Here is a 24,283-nt window from a genome sequence, read left to right as displayed (position 1 = left end):
TTTACTCACCGGCGTCACGTCAGCGGGGCGGCGCGTGCAGAGGCCGTCCCCGCCCACTGCTCCTCCTCTTTGAAGTACAAAAACAAGCGTCTCCGTGTGGAATGCGGAAGTTGGTTTGCTGTCAAGTGAAGTGATCAGCTGCTGAGCAGAGAGAGAGGAGGGTTTCTGGTAAGTTTGTGAATAAAACTCAAGATTTATCATCTGCTGCGCTCTAACTGAACTCCTCACGTCTAAATCTCTTGTGTGCAGTTTGTTCTGGAAGCTTTTAGCGCTGTTGTATTCTAATGTGCACAAAACTGGTGTTTGATGTTGAGTCATCCTAAAAAAAAAAATCTATGCATTGACTTTTTAGTTCTTCATGTTTCTGGATGATGAAAATATTTATTATTGGATTAATCTGTCAGATAATCAGTGATTTCTTCGTCCAGCTTCACATCTGAAAGCCAGTGATAGAAGTGAATGTTTTAAAGTCTGTGTCAGTTCAGCTGTTTGAGCTGCACTGTTCAGTAACAATGCAGTGGAAAGTCATTTACATCAACAAACATGCACAGATTACAGGAGGAGAGGCAGCAAGAAGGGAGGATAAGCAGAAAATATCAGGGGAAACCTTAAAGAAGAGTTCATTCAGTGCAGCATTAAAAAAAAGGAATAAAAAAAACCCTCAAGAATCAACAAACAGGAAGAAGTAACCCTATACAGAACTGAGGATAAAATCATGATTAAATCTGTGAAAACACATTTTCATGAGTGAACCTGTTCAAGGTGTAAGAGAGATGGATTGAAATCACAAAATGTGCTTGAAAAACTTTTAGTCCTGCAGATAATATATAAAGATTCCCCTGACCTTTGAACCTGGTACTAGCACAGGAGAGGACTTCTTCTTGATTGGTCGTATTGATTATGAACCTTAGTGTTGTCTAAAATCCTCCCGCAGTGAAGATTTGTGTATAAATAAACAGAGTAGGACCTGAGCAGTGACGGCAGGCTGGTGACGTGGAGAATCCAGCCCCGCCCCTCCACCCTCCACCCTCCACCCTCCCCCCTGACCTGCCCTGCTGTGTGCTGCTGCAGGTTAGACCCACACCGGAGTGGGAGTGGCAGCAGGCTGGTGACGTGGAGGCTGCAGACCCCACCCCCCTCCACCCCCCCACCCTGGGTGCAGCAGGCTTCAGACCGCTCAGACCTGTCCTCCACTCCTCCGCCCTGTCCCTGTGCTCCTCCGACCAGCACGGCTCCTGAGACCAGCGCTCACACACACACACACACACACACCGCAGTGAGTATGAGCAGGTGACCTCGGTAAGAAACCGACCGAAGGGGCAAACTGCGGGGAGCAGGGGCAGCAGTGTGAAGGCCCCTCCCTCTGTGTGTGAGTGTGTGTGAGTGTGAGTGTGAGTGAGTGACAGAGTGTGTTATTGTGTGTGTGTGTGTGTGTGTGTGTCGGTCAGCTGTTTCTGTCTGTCGTCTGGCTCTGTGGTTTGATTCGTCCTCTCAGATCCTCCACATGAACCCGGACCAACTGTTTCTATATCTGAGTTCCAGTCCCTCCATTCATTATGCTCACATGCACGCTCACATGCACTCATGCACAGGATCTCGTTATTATAACAGCACCCTCTGTTTATATTTCTTCTTCTCCTATTTATCCTCGGGTTGTAAAGGGAACGGTTTCATGTTAGTTTTTAATGACAATGACAGTTTAATGACGGTCAAAATGACAGACGGTTTAAAAAAAAAAAAAAAACTTTCTAAAGACGAATCCTTTCAGTAGTATTAGACTAGACGAGTGCTGTCAGTTTTAATTGTGACTAATCATGATTAATTCAAGGAATGCTGTCAACAATTAATCGCCATTGGCTCAAAGAAAAGAAACGGCAGATAAAACTCTTGTTCCTCGTTGGGACGGTGTTTTCCATCCCTGAGCAGTTCAGCTGAATTATGAGGTTTAGATTCCTCATTTGAAGCTTGAGTACAAGTCCACAAATGATGTGATTAATCGCGATTAAAGAAAAAAATGTTGACAGCCCTCCCCGAATTAATCGCTGAAAACACTCAGCAGTATTTGTCATTTTTTTATAAAGACTTGAAACTTGAAAGTTTAAATGTAAAGCTGGAGAGCAGAAGATATGTGGTTAGAATGTCTGTATTTTCACTAAAGCCAAACAGTTGGTCACATGTCCAGAAATCTTCTCTGCTAGCAGTTTCATTCTGGCTGTTTCTCCAAACCCCCCCACAGCACGGCATTGATAGAAACCAGGCAGCAGTTCTCACAGCAGCGTCAGGTTTTGATTGTTTGGCCCCAATTGGAGCCTGCTGCGGGCCAGTTTTGGCCCAGGGGCCTTATGTTTGCCCCCCTGAACTGAAACAGTGAATGGATTTCACTCACATGACTCCCGGCGTTCAGGATCAAGGACACTTCAACATGTGGCCATCGGGAATCACACTTGCAACCCTCCACCACTGCACCCGGGCCTCAGAGGCCGTCGGCAGAGTGATCATGTGAGCCTGAGCCCGAGGTTTCAGTGAGGGAGGAAAGGCCTCCAGGACTCTGCTGCAGCTGCCTGAACATCTGGACAGGAAGTCAACAGCTGGTGTGTCCTGCAGGTGGAGCCACCATGCTGCAGGACGACGGCGGCGGCTCCGCCTTCGCCCCCCTGGTGGTGCTGGAGCTGGCCCCGGACACCAAGGAGGAGGCGGTGGCCTGGCTGCTGAGCAGGATCAGAGACCCGCAGCACAGTGGAGGTGTGGAGCTCCGCCCACCTTTAACCCCCCCTCCCCCCGCCTGTCTGTAACCCTTCACCTCCCGCCAGGCGCCGAGCTGCTGGTGCGGCAGCTGGGCCCCGGGGTGGAGGCCGGGGAGAAGACCAACCCCAACGTGTTCCTGGTGGGGGCGTCGCGGCGGCGGCTGCTGTCCGGGGCCGAGGACCTGGGGCTCTTCAAGGAGTACAGCGACGGCTCCATGAGGGGCTTCACCTGCGCCAACAAGCTCAACTTCCAAGGCTTCACAGGTGAACCGGGAGGCGGGGTCTGGCTGACAGTGGAAGTCCTGTTATCACCTCCGCCAAGGAGGTTATGTAATCACTTCGGTTTGTTGGTTGGTTGGTTTGTTAGCAACATTACAGAAAAAAAGTAATGGACGGATTGCAATGACACTTTGTGGAAAGGTGGGTGTTGGGCTAACTTAGAATCCATTAACTTTTGGTGATGATCCGGATCACTGTCTGGATCCAGGAGTTTTTTATTGTTGTTGGTGACTGATTTGAGCTGTGGTGGAGGTCTGCGCTCTCTGAGTGCCAAATTCTAGTTCATCATGGTTTAAGCATGTATATATTGTATACTGTACCATGTTATATATTGTATATTATATATTGTATATACAGACCAGTAATGTCTCCTCCGTCGCTGGTCTCTCCTCGTCTCTCCAGGGGACGGAGACGACTTCCTGAGCGTGGCCGAGTGTCAGTACATCGTCAAACACGAGCTGGACACCCTGCGAGCCAAAGAGGAGACCCATGTCCCGGGACACAGCCAGGCCAAGCTCTACCCGGGGAAGTCCATCGGTGAGCGATCCGCCGCCCGGCTCCAGGCTCCGCCGCCTGGCTCCAGGCTCCGCCCCTGGCCAGGCTCCGCCCCCCCGGCTGCACAGCGAGCTGCGTTTCCAGGGTCCAGTCACAGAACCGCAGTGCTGGAAACACAGCGTCTGCTGCTGCAGCTGGTTGGGCTCATGGATGCTCTGGAAGTTTCATTACAGACATTGTTTTTAGATTGAATTACCCATAGTGCATTTCAGCAGGTGGTTCCTGAATCTGTGCAGGATAGGTCTCAGTGAGGATAAAGCTTCATGATACAATGTCAACAGTATTTGAGAGAAATCGGTCTTTTTGTGAATTGCTGTTGCAGCAACGCTTCACCAGTCGGGTCAAAGTAAGAAAAAGTCTCATTCTTCCTTCACACTGACCAGCTCGGCCCGCCGCGGCCTGCTGGTCACCACAGCAGTGGACCGCCGTGCGTCATGGTGCTGGGCTGGATGAGGAGCCTTTCTCCCAGGAAAAAAGAGCTTGTGTGTGTCTCATCTCTAGCGGATGCTGGCAGAGTCGTCTCGTGCTGGTGGACTGTACAGAACACGTGGCTAAAACCACAGATGAATGCTGTTCATTACAGAGAGACGGCGTTCTGTTCTCCTGCAATTCAGTCTGATCTCGTTAAATCTCCCGTCGTCACAGAATGATCTAATAAAAACTGTTTCAGATTGAATTCCATGCGGGTTGCCCTGCACAGCCACGTATGCTTGGTTAAAACTGTAAACAGCAGGTGAATCATCATTTCTACCTGTGGTTTAGACCAGGACGGTACCTGGACTGAACAGTGGATATGAACCTGGAAGAAGTGATTTCCCACCATTAGAGAACCTTTACTGCTGAGGAGGAATAACTGGATCTAGCAGAGAAGAAGGTTTGTAAAAGGAGATGAACCAGGAGGAGGAGAAGCTGAGTGGTGAGACTCTTGCTTCCTGCCGTTGGGAGACTGTTAGGACGCTGATAATGGATCCTCACTTATAGCTTTGGGTTAGGGTTAGGAGCCAGTTCATTAGTGTGAAAGGAGTCTCAGAGTTTGAGTTGTCATGAAACATGGGAGCAAAACCAACAGCTGGAGTGTTGAGAAGCTTCTCCTGATGATGACGTTTGTAAAGACGAGTCCCGAATGAGCCCAGACATCACGATGGTGTAAACGTGGCAGTAAATCCTCAGTCTCTGCTCTGACATGTGGCTTTTTTCCCACACAATTTCTCTGTTTCTGTTTGGACTGAGGTTTTCTCTTCAGCTGCAGTGACGCCGTTATGTTGGAGGGAAAAAGCAGCCGCCTTTGTACAAACCCTCCCCTCCGTTTCTCGCCTGTCTCTCCCCCTTTCTGGCTTCAGTATGGAAACAATAAATATGCAAATGCAGTGAAATATTCTAACGGGCAGATAAGGAAGCAATGAACTCGCGGAGGAGATAGGACGCGTCTATTCAGCTCCCGTGTTCGACAAATCGCAGTGAAGCAGGACGTAATCACTCCTCGCAAATGATGCACTCAAGAGCTGGCAGATGAGCAGATAGGCCCTTCAAGCCGGCGTGTCGGACGGCGGGAATTAGCCCATTGTGCGCAATAATCCAGCTCACGCCTATTGTTTTAGGGCTTTTGTTTCTGGAAAATGAAGCTGCTTGTTTAGCAGCGGGGAGGCAGTCGATGCTCTGGTGTCAACAGGAAGTCGGTCCGTCCTCCTTCACGGCCCAGAGCGAGGCAGACAAACCCGGACGGCCTGAACTCACACTGAGTCTGAGGCTCCGGTCACACGACGGCGCTCCTCCTCCAGGTGAAAGTGGGAAACTTCTGTAGCGTTCTGGGTGTTGGTTCACACGGTGGCAGCTTGGAGCCGAGGAAAACACAACTTTCTGGAAACGGACAGGTGACTTTAGTGGCATCTTGAAGTCCGTTTACATGACAACGCTGTCTGCAGTCGCTGGAAATGCACCTTTGTGAAATGCTCTGGCTCTGTCTCCATGTAAGACAGTGGAAACGCTGCTCCTGCTCCGGTCCTTCAGGGACCTGTGTGCTTTCATTACAAAGACAAGTGGCGCCAACTAGTGGCCCAACTTGCCAACTGCATCGACCTCAGGGTTCCTGCTGTTTCCATGTAAACAGAACTCGTGCTCAACGTGCAAAAACGCTGCGTTTTCACTTGAAGCGTCGACATGAAAATAGAAGCTACAGTTTAAACCCAGCATCTTAGATCATATGGAGGTTTCTTCTCCGAGTGCGAACGCTCTTTTAGCTCATCTTCTCACACACTGAACCAAACACTCACTTTCACATCTATTGAGGACCATGGAGTTACTGAGCTATAAGACGTTCTGTTACCGTGTGGACGTAATGAAGCCTTCTGGTTTTCTTCCAGTTCGTAGACTGCAGTCCAAAGGCATCTTGGTCCAGATGTTTCCTCTCCATGAGAAAGAAGAGCTGAAGAGACTTTCTTTCTCCTGGTATAAGAAGGTCAAGTTGGCCTTCCAGCCTCTTGGTGAGTGAAGAAAGATCCTCATCTCTTGTTTGTAATAAAACGATGTGAAGGAGCTGGAATGTCTTCATTCCCTCCTGCTCTCATCTCCAGCTCAATTCTTTATTGTTTTTGTGTGAATTCTGTGTTGCTGTTCCTCCACACACTTCTTCCCGCTTGTGCTCCGCCTCCAGACGATATCAGGCACTACTACGGCGAGGGCCTGGGCCTCTACTTTGGCTTCCTGGAGTACTTCACGCTGGCGCTGGTGCCCATGGCGCTCGTCGGCCTGCCTTACTACCTGTTCGACTGGGAGGACTACGACAAATATGTTGTGTTTGCTGCTTTCAACTTGGTCTGGTGCACGATCATCCTGGAGGTACGGAGCCGCCCAGTGCTTCAGAGGGGGATCTGATGAAGGGAGGAGGAGCCTCATCCTTCACACTCCTTCGTCCTTCCAGTGTTTCAGCCTGACCTCTCAGCTGACTGAACCTTTCCTCCTCCAGCTGTGGAAACAGTTCAGCGCCTCTCTGGCGTTCCGCTGGGGCACCCTGAGCAGAAAGAGGGCCTTCGAAGAGCCGCGCCCCGGCTTCCACGGCGTCCTGGGGTTCAACCCCGTGACGGGGCGCGAGGAGCCGGTGTACCCCGCGGCCAAGAGGCACGTGCGCATCTACCTGGTGTCCGTGCCCTTCGTCCTGCTGTGCCTGTACCTGTCGCTCCACGTCATGATGATCTACTTCCAGATGGAAGGCTGGGCGCTGACGCTGCACGACCAGGACCCCACCTTCTGGACGGGCGTTCTGGTCTTCGTGCCCAGCGTCATCTACGCCGTGGTCATAGAGATCATGAACCTCATCTACAGATACGCTGCCGAGTTCCTCACTGAGTGGGGTGAGTCCGTCCGTCCGGTGGGGGCGGGGCCAACCCCACGGACGCCCTGGTGACTGTGTCTTCTGACTGTTCAGAAAACCACCGGCTGGAGTCTTCCTATCAGAACCACCTGGTCCTCAAGGTGCTGGTGGTGAGTGTCCTGAGTGGAGTTGGGGGCTCCGTCACGCCTCCACCCTCCGCCGTCTGACCGCAGGGCTCCTCTCTCCTCCTCACAGTTCAACTTCTTCAACTGCTTCGCCTCCCTGTTCTACATCGCCTTCGTCATGCAGGACATGGTGCTGCTGAGACAGGTGGGAACGCCGCTGCTACACCTCTACTACAACCCCACTACGTCTCTAGTACACCTCCACTACCCCTTCACTACAACCCTACTGGACTACACCTACACCCCAGTACAATCCCGCGAGACCGCGACTACACCTCCACTACTACCCTACTGTACCCCCACCACACCTCCACCCCTCTATACCTCAACTACACCTCTGCTTCACCTCTGCTACACCCCCATTTCCACCCCCACTACGCCTCTAGTACCCCCCACCGCACTACACCTACACCTCAGTACAATCCCTCAAGACCGTGACTACACCTCCTCTACATTCCTACTATACCTCCACCACTCAACACCTCCCCTACACTGCTACTACACCTCCACTACAACCCTACTGTACCCCTACCACACCTCCACCCCTCTATACCTCAACTACACAGCTGCTACACCTCCACTACAGCCCTGTTGCACCTCCACTACACCTCCACTACAGCCCTACTACACCTAGAACTGTACTACGCCTCCTCTCCACCACACATCTGTTACTCTTCCTTTTGCTCTGTAATTCCAGCACATCAGCGTCCTGACCTGGTGTTTCTCCTTGGTTTGTTTGTTTGTTTGTTTGTTTGTTGTCTGGTGCCCCTCAGAGTCTGGCCACCCTGCTGATCACCAGCCAGATCCTGAACCAGGTGATGGAGGCCTTCCTGCCCTACTGGCTCCAGAGGAGGCGCAACAAGAAGATGATCCGCAGGGTGCAGAAGAGGCGGACTCTGGGGGAGCAGGAGCTCCCCCTGGAGGAGCAGGTCCGGCTGGAGGCCGACATGAGCACCTACCTGGTGAGGGAGCACACACCTGCTCCGTCAGGGGGGACGGCCCGGCAGAGGACTGAGGGAGGGTGTGTGTGTGTGTGTGTGTGTGTGTGGTGATCTCAGGGCACCTTCGACGACTACCTGGAGCTCTTCCTGCTGTTCGGCTACGTCAGCCTGTTCTCCTGCGTCTACCCGCTGGCCGCCGTCCTGGTGGTCCTCAACAACGTGACGGAGGTCTACTCCGACGCCTTCAAGATGTGCCACGTCTTCAAGAGGCCCTTCTCCGACCCCGCCGCCAACATCGGCGTCTGGCAGGTGAGACACACACACACACACACACACACACACACACACACACACACACACACACACTCTGTGAAGCCCAGCATGTTGCTGCAGTAGAAGCCATAGCCATGACGCTGTATTAAGCTGGAATCATGTATTGACCATGTGCTTTGTCACATCTAGTCTGCATTCAGAACACATGTTGCTGTATCTTTAAAAATATTTTTGCTGCATTTAGCATACGTATAGCTGCATTTACTTTGCATTTTGTTGATGCATTTATTGTTGAAGTTGCTGCATTTAAAATTAATATTATCATAATTCATATGCATCAGTTGCTATTTGTTTTTACCTACTTAAATCTATATATTTAGAATGCATGTTGCTCTCCATTAGCCTTCCTGTTATTTATCTGTTGTTTCTCATACATTCTCAGTAAAACATTTCAATTCCTGTTAAATAAATTTCAAAGTGTGGTAACTTTTAGTGGAAAATCAAAGTTAGTTTTGTTTTTTAAGTGAAGTTGGTTTGGTTGGACTCTGGTTTACTTCACTGAAAACAAATATGTCAAAGGCAAACCTCCACGTTCTGTTTTAAATATTTAGTTCTGTTAACAGCTGGCCGAGCCGAGCCGAGCTGAGCGGTGTGTGTGTGCGTGTGTGTGTGTGTGTGTGTGCTTCTCTTCCAGCTGGCCTTCGAGGCCATGAGTGTGATCGCTGTGGTGACGAACTGCGCCCTGATCGGCATGTCTCCTCAAGTCAAGGCCTACTTCCCCGAGTCGGACACACAGCTCATCCTGTGGACCGTGGCCATCGAGGTGATCCATCCTCACACACACACACACACACACACACACACACACCTACACATACACATACACATACACATACACACACACACACACACACACACACACACCTACACATACACATACACACACACACACACACACACACCTACACATACACATACACATACACGTACACACACATACACAGGATGAGATGAGCATCTTTATTGAAAGCAGTTGAGCAGCCATGTTCACCACATCCTGACACTCGGTGATGTTTCCCACTAGATGGAGCCACAGTTTAAACTAGCTGCACACACACTGTGAGGGGTGCTGAGAGAGTGTGTGTGTCTGTGTGTAACTGTGTGTGCATTAATGCTTTCCATGGATTATTTATGTGCCTTACATTGTTTGGGCCTTTGTTCATGTCTATTAATTTCAGTAATCCTGCTGTAGACTCCCGTTCTCCTCAGGCTGCATCTGTTAGCATTAACAACAGCGCCACACACACACACACACACACACACACACACACACACACACAGTAGTGAGCAGGGCTGTGACGGTGAAGAAGACATTCGTAGAGAAGACATTAGTATAAGTGATGAGAGGCTCCAGGCAGGTGAATCGTTCCTCCGTCTTGTTTCAGTCTCACACTGTGAAATGCTCCATATAGGTGTGTGTACCTGGCCGGGCTATAGGGGGAGAGTGTGTGAGTGTGGGTGTGTGTGTACGACCGGCAGAAACTGGGTCATATTGATCGTCTGCACGTTTGATAGACTGTGTGTGGAGCACAATCAACCAGCCGTCAGCCGTGTGATTCTTCTTCTTCCTCTTCCATTACTTCTTTGACGTCTTCCTCTTCTTCTTCATCTTTGTGTTCTTCTACCACTTCTTTGTCTTCGTCATCGTCATTTTCTTTTTCATCGACTTCTGCTTCTTCTTTGTCTTCTTCTTGGAACAGAACCTCCCACATGTATTTTTCATGAAAGACTGTCTTTACCGTTGTGTAACTAAAAACAATCAGCAATATCACCATCTAATGTAAGTACACTCTTACAGTTTTATATGGGATAATTTCCCTACAGGCCTTGCTGCTGTCAGTTAGTTTATTTTATGATCGTAGGATGAGGATTTTTTTTTATTATTCTTAGCATTTTACTTTTTTCTGTTAGTGGGAGAAACAGTATTACGACACAATAATGTTTCGAGTGAAAACACGTCGTTTTAGTGTTTTCATTCCAGGAAAGTTTCATGTTTACATGTCAGCGCCGTGAAAACGCTGTGAGGTTTGGCCGCCGGTGAGAACATGGATCTGATGTTCAGCAGCAGTGTATCAGAGCTGTCTGGTTTTCCCCGGTTCGCCCCACGGTCCACCGTTCAGCCAGCGTTTGTGATTGATGTTTTCTCCTCTAACATGTTGACATGTTCAACAGTGCAGTGTATTCCGCAGCGTTTAAGTGTTTTGCGTTAAAGCTTTCTCTGTTGATTTGAGTATCTGCATGTTTTGATCGGTACTTTGTTTCTTCCTCTGGGTTTTTCGCTGCTGCAGCCACACAGTTTCCCATCAGGCCTGAATAAAGCACCAGTCTCTCTCTGACGTGTTATGTCGAGTCTTTTGGTTCTGTTGAAGCAGAGGTCAGAGGTTACTCAGGGTGGGCCTGGCTGGAGGTCGGGTTGGGTTTACCGGACTGGGCTTCTGGGTACCGTGTGCTCAGAGCGTCTTTGAGTCATGGTTCCCCTCCTTGTGAGCTGGGGTCTTGGACTGGACTGTGGGGGGTCAGGGCAGTGCCGGGGCTGTTTGTCCTTGGTGGTTTTGGTTCTCAGTAGGGATGTCCCGATCCGATCACCTGATCGGAAATCGGCACCGATCACGTGATTACGGACTCGCTCAGGATCGGAAGTTTCCTCCCGATTTGGACTCGGTTGGATACAGATGTTTATTTTTTCTTTAATTTCCTTTTTAACCCATTGAAGCTGGGACGCAGTTACGGTCGTGGCGTTGTTGTGCAATTCCATCATTAAACCCGGAAGCGCTGTTGCATTGACGCCGGGTCTTTTTTTCTTCTTCTTTGCGCTAATCAGCTGTTTCTTGGGCAATGAAATGCATCAAACTGGCGCATATGCATAACTGGTCCTGTTTCCGGGTCCGGATCGTGTTGCTGCACTGCCTCCTAACTCTGTATTGAACGTTTCTGGCCACTGCTGCTCACTGAAGCAGAAACTGAAACGTCTTAAAAGCAGAGACTGTGTCAGCCTGAAACTGAACTGAAGCTGGGAGCCGGTTCCTCTGCCTCCTGTTCTACTGTTAGAGAACACAGGAACCTCCAGCAGACCACTCTAGAACCAAGTGTTCTCCTGGGGCAGCCTGGGACTGACAGCTGTTCTTAAACACTATTGAATTAGAACATCCGACTCTGGGAGTAATGAATGGATGAATGGATTACTCTGAATCTCCATGTTCCTGATTTTAAAGACATTGTGTTTGACCAGAGAGGGTTCTTCTGTGCGGCGACAGAGCGAACCACTACCCCACCGTGCCATAAGCGGTGATCTTCCTCTTCTTCCCAGCCTGTGTCGGTCGTCTCTGCTCTCAGCCGATCGAGGATCGAGCAGAACTGGAAGCATAAAAACCAGAATCCAGGGCGGCTGGCACCGTTCCCCTCCACCCGCCTCCTCGGGTGGGCGTGTGTGTGTGTGTGTGTGTGTGTGTCTCGGCGGTTGACAGCCTCCATCAGTCGGCCCTGTCGTGCACACGCCTGCATGCACGTTATTTCCTCGCTGGTGGAGGAAACATGGCGTCGAGCCTCGATAAGAGGAGCGAGACGGTCGATACATGAAGGCAGGTGGGAGAGGCAGTTAAGGAAGGAGGGGAGGGCGATCCAGAGAGGAGAGGAAACCACACCGAGTGTGTGTGTGTGTGTGTGTGTGTGTGTGTGTGTGTGTGTGTGTGTGATGGACCTGAGTCACGAGCTGATTGTACATCTGAGCACGTTCCTGCCTGCTACCATCCTGCACATTTCCTGGAATAGAGCGAGACGACTGCTGAAGAGGAGAGAGAGAGGGAGAGCACGGCCGCCTGTTTAACGTTCAGTCGAACAAACGTCCATGATCCTCAGCGGCTGGATCGCAGAACGCTCCTGTTCCTCAGATCATCTCCGCCTGCAGGCTCAGGTTCTTCCTTCTGTTATTAAAGGAGGGAAGACGATCAGGGATCTGATTGGAAAGGGCTTAAAAAAAAACAAAAAAAAACAAGCACTCTTATCTCAGTTATGAGGTTGGGTTAGGACGAGCAAGGGGGGTGGGGGTGAGCGGGGGGGGGGGGGGGGGGGGGGGGGGGGCAGCACCTCACTGCTTTCCAGTGGCGGTGCTATGATACCTGGGTAATTACTGTACGCAGCTTATACACATGAGCGAGCAGTAACCAGGCAACCGGCCGGCCTGCCACTGACACACACACACACACACACACACACACACACACACACACACACACACACACACACACACACACACACACACACACACACACACACACACACACACACAGAGCTAACCTGCTACTTCCAGACGCTGGTCCCTCATCATCTGTCGCTCTGTACCGATGAAGACTTCAAATAAACCAAAAAAAGAACTCTTGGAAAAACAGCCAGGTGTGATTCATTGATCTTTTTGATCTTCTCTGCTGAGATCTATCGGAGTGAAAAGGCTGTTTCTGTCCGGCACACAGTGGAAACTCCAATAAGAACTCCTGATCCGACGGTTTCTCTGAGGAGACACGAGCTCGTGGACGTTTCTCTGAACACTGACTCTGCAGTCTCTGCTTTAATCACGACGACGAGTTCAAATAGTTGCTCTGAGAGCAGACATTGTGTTTCACTCAGTCATTCTCTCCAGTATTAATATAAATGCTGAGCAAACCAGCAGTTTATGGCAGTCAGATGAGGCTGTGACAGGTTCTGTTGGCCCAAGCTTGTTATCTTTCTGTGAAGCGATTATTTTCCTGTGACTGTCTGGCCGTGCTCCGGCGTGGTCTCTGCCAGTCCGACCTCTCCTCACATCATATTTAGCAGAGCACTGCGCAGTAATCTCCTCCCTCTGTTTTTAAAGATAATCTGATTATTTTAGACCACCTGGCACGGCGGCGGCCCTCCTCCTCATCCCTCATGTCCTCACAGTGCGCCCGCTGAACTCGTCTTTAGACACATTATGTAACAGGAAGTCCTCGGTGGCAGTTATTACCAGCTCTGATTGAAGGACGGTGGATCAGTTGGCAGAGTAGAGGCTCTCGATCGGAATGTTGCAGGCTCAGTTCCCCATCTATATGTGCTGAAGTGTCCTTGAGCAAGACCTAACATTGCAGCCGTCTTCGTTGATACGTGTGAATGGGTGAATGTGACTGACAGTGTGATGTGTGTTGGGATCGCTCTGGATGTGAGGTGCTGAATAAGTAAAGTTCAGTCTGTCTTCAGGGTGGATTAGTGTTTCATGATGGCGCCGCTCGGAGTTACCTCAGGTTATGGATCATTTTGGGGTTTCCCACTCATGACATGCATGACGCAGAGCCGCTGGAGAGCTGCTGGAGAGGCGCCCCAGCACATATACAGGTAAAGGAACGTTGTTCCGTCTAGTTTTTCCACCACAGACAATCTTTGAGAGAGACTCTTAATGTAAGACTGCTTCAGTAGTTTGTCAGATAAACTGTTTCACACCAGATAAATTAATCAGATGCACCTGTCAGTAAGCTCACCATGAATACATCCAAATAAAGTGGAACTCTTTGACACTAACCTATTCCACCATCAGTAATAGTGTATACCTCAGTGTTTGGTGCATGGAGATATGTGGGAAATTAAAGAATGTACATATATATATGTATATACACACACACATATATACACTCTACTACCGGTCAAAAGTTTTAGAACACCCCAATTTTTCCAGTTATTTATTGCAAGTCACTCAAGTCCAATCAGTAGCTTGAAATGATACAACGGTAAGTGGTGAACTACCACAGGCTAAAATAAAAAGTAAGGTTACCCAAAACTGAAAAACAGAGTACATTTCAGAACAATAACACACAGTGGGTTAACAATTGAAAGCTGTCCTGCAACAATGGAGGGTGACCAAGCCTTAAAATGCTGGTGCTACTAATTCCTACAGGTGTTCCAAGTGTGCTTGATTACTAACAAGCCCCTCTGTCAGCATGGAAGCAGTGTTTGAACACAGTGTGGTACCAGACCCTCTTGAGCATCAGTTGAACAGTATTGTACTGCAGAAAGTAGTGTGTTGCAACAGAAATGGCAAGAAAAAGGCAATTAACAGTGGAAGAGAGACAGAACATCATAACACTGAAAACTATAGGTATTTCCTACAGAGAAATTGCAAAGAAAGTCAAGATGTCAGTGAGTACAGTTTCCTTCACCATCAACAGGAAGTCAGAAACTGGGGCAAACTTTGACAGGAAGAGGTCTGGCAGACCCAAAGCCACAACTGAATCAGAGGACAAGTTTCTGAGAGTCAACAGTTTGCGTGATAGGCGGCTCACAGGACAACAGCTTCAAGCACAGCTTAATAGTGGTCGTAGTAAGAAAGTCTCTGTTTCAACTGTGAAGAGAAGACTTGGAGCTGTGGGTTTGACTGGACGAGCTGCAGCAAGAAAACCGTTGCTAAGACGTCAGAATAAGACAAAGAGGCTTGTCTGGGTCAAGAAACATTGTCATTGGACTACTGAAGACTGGAAAAAGGTATTATGGACTGATGAATCAAAATTTGAAATCTTGGGTTCATCACGGAGGATGTTTGTATGGCGTAGAGCAGGTGAAAGGATGCTTCCACAGTGTGTGGCTTCAGCATATATATATATATATATATATATATATATATATATATATATACATATATAATCTCAAAATCAACAAATGGCAGCTGTCGTTTTTTTTTATTTAATGGTCCTCATCAGGTGGATTGAAATGCTAATTTTCTAATTAACGGTGACCCGTTGCCATGGTAACAGCCATATGTGTTGAATACTGAATAGATGAAGTGTTATGGTGCTTTTGAAGACGTGTCAGTACTCTAGCGTTTACATGGTTTAGGTTGGGTGTATTGATGATCTTGGAGAACGTCGGCTAAGAAAATAAAGTTTCCCTTCACCAACGCAGAGGCTGTAAATGTTCTACTGGTGTGAATCACAGCAGCTCTCTGATGATGACGTCTTGCTGCTGTGATAATCCTGATCCGGCCACATGTCAGTGTGTGGTTGATTCTGTGCAGCCGTCAGTTCTTCCTGTGCTCCGTCGGAATCGGCTGCCGTGCAGCCTGAATTAGCCGCCCGGTGCAGGCATGCCCCCCCCCCCCCCCCCCCCCCCCCATACCGGCCTCGTAACGCTTCCTGGAAGTCCTGTACTTCCCCGCATCGGGTGTCGTCCTCTGCGTTCGGTGGATTTCCTCGGCCGTGAGAGAACGCTGAGCCGTCCAGCTCCGGTTTCGCCTCTGGAGCGAGAAGAAAGGTGCAGCAGCCTCACCTGACGGGAGGATTAGCGCTGGCCGGCGGCCATGTTGGCAGGGCAGAGACGAGCTGTCCTCCAGTCGCAAGTTTTATAAGACCCCGTTTACACGACAACGCCTCTCGTTTCCATGGCAACGTGGAAAAACCAGGTCGTGTAAACTGTTAGAAATGCTGAATCTTAATGTGAGAGGATTAATCTGTCCCCGTTCAGACCGCCAGCGTCTGGAGTTCGCTCACACGCTTCCTGTCAGGCGAAGCCAGATTTATTGTGAGACGCAAACGTTTCGCCGGCCGCTTCCTGCTGGCAGCAGCGTCCGCCGTCTGCAGGCTGACCTTGTGCTGCTGAACACTCACAAATATAAATTAGCCCCGAATAGCATGAGCAATCAGCTAAGAGCCGGAGTGTTTATTGTGCACCTTCAATCAATGTGACAAGTCGGTGGGATCAGGGATTTCTCCTTCTGCCTGCTGATGAGTGGAGCCGACTGGAACGACAAACCCTCCCAGTCCCCGCTGCTGGCTCAGCCCCGACCGCTCCATCAGTTTCCCAGACGTCTCCTTTAGTTCTGCATAAATAACGTGGAGAATCCAGCTGAAGACGGCGTCCGGACCGCTGCGTTTCAGAGAAAACCTGAGGCCGGCTGAACGTGACATGCTACAGGATCTCATCAGAGGAAGTACGAGAACGGAGCGGCGTCCAATCATCGCTGATCTGACTGAAATCACCTGGTTTGATCAGGCTGGGGGGCGCTGTGGCCTCCCGCCGCCATTACTGCGACGAGGAGCAGAGCGCTGAATCAGCTGCTGACAGTCCTACACACACCGGCACAGGGGTGTGTGTGTACGTGAAGGTATCAGTGTTGGAGGGAACTAAACCTGTTCACACTCTCACAGGACAGGGACAGAAATCCAGTCCAGGAAGGAATCATGTGGAATCCAGGTGTAGACATGTTGTTCAGTCTTTGTTCTGAGCTGATTGCGCTCCTGAGTGATGAATAATTAGGACATACTGAATAAAGTGGACTCTGGACAAAATGTGACACTTTGCGTTTCAGGGTTCTTGAATCACTGTGGTTTTTCAGCGTTTTCTGACATCTTGACGCAGCAGCCGGCCGTTTGGGAGTCAGAGTGAAGTAATTGATCACTGAAGTTGGACGGCTTCTTGCTTGTTGAACACAGCTGGGGAACACATCACGAACACTACGACTTTGAACAGATGCTCTTCACCACCGACACACCCAAACACACACGAGACCGACAGACGCTGGTTCCTCGCCGTGTCTTTCATTGTGTTGTCGAGCGAAACCAGCAGCGACTGTCGGCTGACTGTCTTCCTCCCGATCGTCTCGTACAGACTCAGAACGGCCTAAGAAAGCGTCATGGCGATACGTTGATTCAGGATCTGTCTTCCTCTGCTTGGCTGAGTCCCGTGTTGTGACTTTCGTTTCAGCACTTCCTGCTGGCCGTCAAGTTCATCCTGACCTTCCTCATCCCCGACGTACCCAAACACATCCGGATCAAACTGGCCCGGCTGGAGTTCGAGTCCCTGGAGGCCCTCAAGAGGAAGGTAAGAGCCGACTCCTCCTCGCCACGCCGGTGTTAAAGTCTTTGCTGTTTCAGACGAGGTGGAAGGCGCTCTCTGTCAGTGAAGCGAGACGTCTTTAGGCTGAAAGAGTCGAAACAAACCGTCAGAGAGAGCAGAGACCCGAGGTGTGGCCGGATCAGCTGCTGGACTGCATCTTTAATGAGCAGTAAAGCTCCGGTGGGCTGAGGCCAGACCGCCGAGAACCAGTGTGGAGCACAGGAGGGTTCTTCCACTCATCCTGCAGGATCAATAATGGGGACAACTCCAGTGTTCGGAGGCCATCAGCAGTCAGGCTGGTGTCATTATGGTCTGTCTTCGTACAGTGAGACGGCGCAGGGCGGAATGTGCTGCTCCCAGTGAAATGGAGGACCAGAGCTGGTATCCATAACGGCCCGCCGCTCCGCTGCCTCTCATTTAGCATTCAGAACGAGCTCTCGGTGCCTGTCCCAGACCACTTTGGAGAGAACAAACGGCGCGGCCTCTGCTAATAGCACTGCCACGGCTCCGCTGTGCACCGCGAGGCTGAGTGCTTCCCCGGAGCTCCTGATGCCGCCGTGTCAGGAGCTCGTCGCTCCATTCCAGGAAGCAGAGTTTGAATAATACCAGCAGATACGTTACAGTTCCTCCAGTTTCCCGCCGCTCCACGGGGGAACGCCACAGATCATACAAGGTTCTAACTCGATTGGGGCTTTTTGTCGGAGCCTTTTGCCTGTGGTGTAACTGGTGTTGTTGTTCTGCAGAGACAGCTCCATGGAGGGTGAGTAACTGCTGGTGTGTGGCTGCAGCTCACCGCACTAAACGCTTCCTTTCTGTGTAAATTAATTTTCATCAAGTTAACTTCTCGACTGTTGTGCTGTGGATTGGTGATCTAACGCTGACTTGGATTTTGTGTTTTTATGATCAAAGTAGACTGATTTCCATTCTTTTCACTCATGACTGATTGTATGCGCATCATTTTAAAAGTCGTGAATGAACGATCTTCACACAGTTGCTGGACAGCCTGTTGAAAAGAAAAACTTGAAGGAACATGTGAGGAAGCTCCCGGTCAGTATATCGACAGTTAGCCGTGGGACTGATATGTTGTAATTGGGGGGTTAGAGTTATCTGAAGGTGGATGGGTTCCTGTAGCAGCTGTGTGTGTTTTAATGTTCAGAGTAGGACTTATGGCCACATGGTCCTGCAGTTCACCTGAGGACGAACAATAATACAATCAGGCCAGTAAACTGGATGAAACACATATTGAAGTATGTCAGTGTTGACGTTCAGTCACTTCTTTAGGTCCTGAAGTTGTATTAATGTCATTTCAGATGATTTTTGTTGATGTTAGTAAGTGATTTCGAACATGTGAGTCTGCTGACTGTTCTCTCCCGGTTGGATCTGGACATGTTGAGCAGCTAATCGACTTTGTCAGAAAGTGGATTTCATTGATGAAAAGCTGCGCAGTTCAGGCTGAAGCGAAGGATAAGTTGGTGCGGATCGTGTGTAACAAGGCGCCCTTTACCCTCAGCGCTGCTCACTGAATAATGATGTGGTGGTATTAAGATTAGCTGGGCAGCCCGGAGAGCTGCTGCAGGCCTGCAGGACGGAGCCGACGAGAGACGCTGGGCAAACGCCGGGCATTGCTCAAGGAGACACTTGATCAGGAGTCACTTGGTCGGCTGAACTCACCCAGCTGCAAGTCACCTGGCTGTGCAGGGTCTGCTGCCAGCATTCGAACCTCCGAGCAGCCAATCGGAGTGTGAGACACCCAGGAGCCCCCACCAAACACACTTCATCAAACAGCTACCCTGTTATGTCAAAATACATGAAAACACTACAGATTTTAACTTTTTAACTTCTGACTGAAACATCTCTGGAGCCTCCTGATTGGGGGGAAAAAAGAAAAAACCTGAAGTGGGCCTAACACCAAACCCTGTGGAACACCGCCACAGCCTTTTGTAGTCATTACATGTTTCTTTAAGATGTGAATCAGAACATGACACTATGAAATACTTTCTGTAAGTTCTAATTTTTCAGGATGTTTAACAGAACATCAGGCTCACAGAACTCTACAGAGGGCCTGTTACTGCAGGAAAACGTCTAGAGAAGCTATCAGCTGCGTCAGTCCTGACTGTGATATGATTAGTTTATAATCTAAATCCTTGGAGAATGAAGTAGCATTCATATGAAAGCAGTGTTTACTCTGTGAATAGTCTGACAGTGTGGCAGTTTAGCTGTCATGTGATATCACACACACACACACACACACACACACACACACACACACACACACACACACACACACACACACACACACACACACAGCTGTGGTCAGTCTGGACCAGGACTGCACAGGCCCGTGTCTTCTTCTGATGGTCTGAAGCTCCATTGGGGTTTCAGGACGAGGGGGCGGGGCTTATTCAGAGGAGGGAACTCAGGTCCTGTCTACATGATGTTTTCAAACGGGAAACTTTTGTTGCATTTCGGCTGCCGGTTTAAACGAGAGCTGTGCTCAAAACCACTGAAAACACAACCTTTTGAAAACGGCTTCCAAACCGGAACGTTCTGAAAACGCTCCGTCTCTATGTAAATCCAACTGTGTCGCTATGGAAACAGGAGAAAACACAACTTTCTCTGAAACACTGCTGTTTGCCTGACGTTGCTTGTTAGTTTCACTGTTCAGTGCATCGGGAGGATTTTACTGCTAGCTGTGCTACATGCTACGTGCTAAAGAGTTGCTGGAGTAAACAGGATTCAATGTTAGGTCTGAACCGACACTATGACCAGTATCGGTATCGGGTCCCAGGGTCTCAGATCAGTATCGGGGGCTGTAAAGTACGATCTGGACTCTGAACCCGGTCCTTTACTTCACTGGTCCCAGTGGGTCAGGCTGACGCTGATGAACTTCTTCTGTGTATTTCAGAAAATGCTGGAAGCCTCGGAGCTCCGGAAGGGGGGCCAGTGAGGACCTGAGGCTCCACAGATACTGACCCCGGCTCGGCTCTGCGCACACACACACGCACACACACACACACACACACACACACACACATACACACACACACACACACGCTGCTTCCACGGCAGAGCCACATCTGTCCCAGATGTGCTGCTTTGAACGAGCTGTACTGTGGAGGGGAGCCGCTGTAAACATGGTGTACTGTAGAAAGGACGGATTTATTCCGGAGAAAGTTTTTACTTTATGCTTGGCTTTCTGCTCTTCAGCCACTGAAGCCACTCCTGTCTTCTGGGACGATGCAATTTTTTGATCATTAGCTAAACTGCTGTCGAGTTTGTTTCCAAATGATAAACCGAGAGGATGAAGAGCGCCGACAAGGGACGAAGAGGATGAACTCCATGGAACTCCATTTAGCCTTTAGCGCAAGACAATCTGATACAGCGGGAGACCAGCACACTCCACACTGGTCCCAGCTGGTCCCGACAGGTCCAGGTGGCTTTAAGATACGCCCCTTTTGGTACGAGACACACTCAACACAGGACAGGTCTCACTTTAAGTCACGTTCATTTCTACTTGACCACGCCCTTCGTTTAGGCCACGCCCCTAAGTTCAGACCACACCCTTTAGGTATTGGACACAGGCACTTAGTAACAAACAAATTTATTCAGGGCACACACATTCACCACTAAAGACAAGATGAGCACCCTTAAAGACACACCCGTTTCATTTAAGACACACCCCTTTGATTTAGGACACGCCCCTTTCATTTAATATCTCCTCCTCAGCAATAAACCCTTGTTTTCTCAGAAATCCACCTCCAGTCATTAGAAGTGAGATGAGCTGGTTTCATTTCCAGAACTTTCCTCTTCGGTTCATTGGGCGTTCGACGCCTTTAACGCTGGACGTCTGGTTTTATCGACGGACAAAAGGACACTTCAGGATTTTTGTTTTAAATTTAACAGTCTTTGACACTCTCAGTTATACTGAAATGTCGATTCTGTCCTGATCTTCATGCTTTTTCAGCTGGTTTTGGTTTGATAACTGTCCTGAGCGTGAAGTCGGACAAACACGGAGGGGGAGATGAAGCTGTTATTTGACACCGGACTCGTCCAGCCTGGAGTTTCAGCCCGTCTGATGACGCTCTGCAGCTTCTTCACGCTCAAAGCTTTTGATCCTCCAGTCCGGAGCTGAGGCTGTAATTACAGGCACCAGTGGAAAGTCGTGTTCTGTATCTAGAAGGAGGCGAATCGTTTTCCTCATGCTTCAGTTTGAACAGTATTCTGAAAAAACCCAGATTTAAAACTTATGATGAGAACCTTCATCACATTACGGAACATGAGGAGCTCTGGTGTGATCAACAGTTCAGGTTAGAAATTATTAGGTTTTTTTCTTTATCATGTTTACGTCTAACCAGCTAACTTATGGTCACGAGTTCCACGTTCCAATGTGATGAAGCTTCCCAGAGGACCATCCTCGTCTCAGAACATGAAGCCGTTCAGCTGCCCTGCGAGAACCGCTCATGAAGACACGATAAAGATAAAGCCTTCACAGTGTGGCGTGTTGTGGTTTGTTACAGGACTGTTATGAATAACCAGTGTGACGTGACGCTTTTAAGTTTTACATGATATCAGTGTTCCTCACCATGATGTGGCGTCTTAACATGTTCCGTCATGACTGTTGCTTCATGGGTCACGGTTCAAACCTGGCGTTACTTCCTGTCACGTTATGCTATGCTAGCATTATGTTTTGTGTTTTTCCCGCCGTGGCCGTGACTCCACAGATATGCATGCCCACCAGGGATCTGGTTCAGCATGTGTGCTCGCCTCCACCACCCGGTGCCTTCAGATGTAACCTGTGCGTCTGCAGTTAGCTTCTGACGCTAACGCTAACCGTATGAGAACATGTGACCTGCCGGGCTGAAATAAACCACACATAAGGAACAACGCGCCTGCTGGCGGCCATCTTGCCGGGGTGGACCTGCTTCCACAGCACAGTGCGGAATGAAGAAGTGATCATAAACCGATCGGTTTTCAACTCTGTTCCAGTTTATTATAAACATCAGACATGGAGGACACACAGACACAAACAACGAGATGAACGCTTTCAGGCAGAGTGAGGCTTTTACTGAGAGAACTGGTTTAAGGATTTATATTGCACTTGATTGATTTTATGATTCTGATTATATTGTATTTTTATATTGATATATTAATATTGCTATTGTCAGTCTTAATCATAGACCTATCACTTATATATTATATTATATTATATAATTTTGATTCACAGCCTCTGACATGTCTGTCTCATTAAAACCATCAGCATATCTACAAACTACTATAAACTACTAGAACTATAAAATACTGGTTTATTCTTCGGGCCATGGCGTCCAGCAGCAGTGTCTCTCATCCAGATTCAGTCTGATCTTCCTCCAGTCTTCTTCTTTTGGTCGGGTTTAACGTGCACTGAAGTCAATTCACTTTTGGGAAAAATAAAAGCTGCAATTTCTACAATTTCAACCCCAAAAAATCCAGAGGAAATAAAATATCTAAAAGCTTAAAATGTATCTGAATGATGTATTTCAGCCAAAAGAGGGTCTCAAGTTAGTTATTTCTCTGTAAGCAGCTGTAAGCACCAGTATTATGTTGAATAATGTGAAGTGAGCTATATTTTCTGTGGAGGCAGAGTGAAGGGTGTCAATCTGTCCCGTCTGGGTTTATTTCACTATTTAACAAGCAGCTCTCTCCATGTTATTCTTTATAAACTATTTGCCAGTGAAAAGTGATTCTACAGTATCTGGTTTAATCAGAACATCCAGGGGGACAAAAAAATCCTGCATCTTTTCCACTTATATTGGATTTTTGTTTTAAAACATCCACGCACCCTGTGTCAGAGCCACACGTGTGACGTTAACAAATCAAATCATTTGGAATCCTGGAAAATTCAGTGAATAATTCTACTTTTAAGATGGCGAAGCCCTGACCTCCATCCACTTTAACGCACTGCCCCCCTCTCCAAGATGGCCGCCACGCAAGCACGTCTCTCCACACGAACGAGGCGTCTACCTATATGATGTCTGTGAAATAAACTACAAATACAGGAAATGAAACATGGTGTGTGTCTGTCCGTGTGTGTGAAGCTGCGGCGACAGATCTGATCGACCTGTAGAGCTGCAACGGAGAATCCGATCATCTAATCAATGTGAGGCTCCTGCAGGAGGAAACAACACGGAAACAGCAGCTTAACGACTTTAAAGCTAGGGTTGGCGATTTGAATGAGATAAATTTTTTTAAATACTGGTTAAAATGATCTTTATGACCTGATGGGAAGCAATTCATAGCGTGTTTTTAAAGTAGTTTGGAAAATATCCGCTATCTACAGCAGGAGTAAAACGGGACAAACAGTAACCAATAGCCTTGACGGGACACCTTTTTTTAAACCAATCAAATCCCTTCGCCGTTCGACCTGCCCCCTGCGCGTACATGTACGCGTGCACTGACCCTGGTTCAGTGCGCGCGTAGAAGGACGGAGCGTCGTTGCAGAACGGCAGAGACGAATGTTTGGGGGTTTACTCACCGTTCAGTGCGCCATACCTTGGCGTTGTGCAAATAAAGAAAAGCGAAGAAACGAAGCGCTGAGGACAGGTTACGCCAGGGACGCACTGGACGCGGAAGTGCCGCGCGCACCGCACGCGCCGCGAACGTCTCCGCGTCTCCACTCCCAACGGGAGCTCCTCCAATGGGGTGGGAGCTGGGCAGAGCTAGCTAGGCAGAGCCTTGGGGAGATGCTACATGCTAACGCTAGTTTTCCAAGATCGCCAACTCTAGCTTTAACTAAAAAAATTAAATCACAGTTACAAGAAAGAAAAAAACACCAAAACCTGGTCTGAGAGGCAGCTGGTGGAAACCTGCAGACGGTGACGAGAGAAAGAGCACTGTTCTCTGGCCTCTCGTCCTGAAGTACATCTGGTTGAGTCTCTGGTTTCTACATCCTGGAGAGAAACCGTGATGAAAGCTTTGAAGGGAGAAACAAAGGAGGCGGGACTCGGCTCAGAAGTAAGAGACAGTACTCCACGTTTTATTTTCTGGATATTACCATAGCTATATGTAACGTCTGACAACAGGTATCGACTACAGAATAATACACTGAATGTTTCTGTCGGTTCTTCTTTTGGT

General features: G+C 48.9%; 2 protein-coding genes across 4 annotated transcripts in view; one reads left to right on the top strand and one right to left on the bottom strand.

Moving 5' to 3' along the window:
- LOC115396421 (zinc finger protein 271-like) overlaps positions 1–24,283 on the bottom strand; it is a 374,023-nt gene that overhangs the window by 215,787 nt on the left and 133,953 nt on the right. The gene's annotated exons all lie outside the window — the stretch shown is intronic.
- On the top strand, positions 115–23,196 carry LOC115396413 (anoctamin-10-like). 3 transcript variants are annotated; one of them, XM_030102287.1, is made up of 16 exons: positions 115–168; positions 1,072–1,276; positions 2,605–2,742; positions 2,811–3,008; positions 3,426–3,560; positions 5,939–6,058; positions 6,229–6,413; positions 6,541–6,925; positions 7,000–7,055; positions 7,141–7,215; positions 7,844–8,032; positions 8,129–8,320; positions 8,979–9,107; positions 17,042–17,158; positions 17,917–17,933; positions 20,079–23,196. In XM_030102287.1, the coding sequence occupies exons 3-16, from the start codon at positions 2,616–2,618 to the stop codon at positions 20,143–20,145; spliced, it is 1,992 nt and encodes a 663-aa protein (XP_029958147.1). In that variant the 5' UTR covers positions 115–168; positions 1,072–1,276; positions 2,605–2,615; the 3' UTR covers positions 20,146–23,196. The 3 variants fall into 3 exon arrangements, with proteins under 3 accessions (XP_029958147.1, XP_029958149.1, XP_029958148.1); XM_030102289.1 differs by lacking the exon at positions 17,917–17,933; XM_030102288.1 differs by lacking the exons at positions 115–168; positions 1,072–1,276 and adding an exon at positions 1,850–2,499.

The sequence above is a fragment of the Salarias fasciatus genome, chromosome 11 (genome assembly GCF_902148845.1).
Source record: "Salarias fasciatus chromosome 11, fSalaFa1.1, whole genome shotgun sequence".
In the NCBI taxonomy this organism is placed as follows: domain Eukaryota; kingdom Metazoa; phylum Chordata; class Actinopteri; order Blenniiformes; family Blenniidae; genus Salarias; species Salarias fasciatus.
This window is presented reverse-complemented; position numbering and strand designations above follow the sequence as displayed.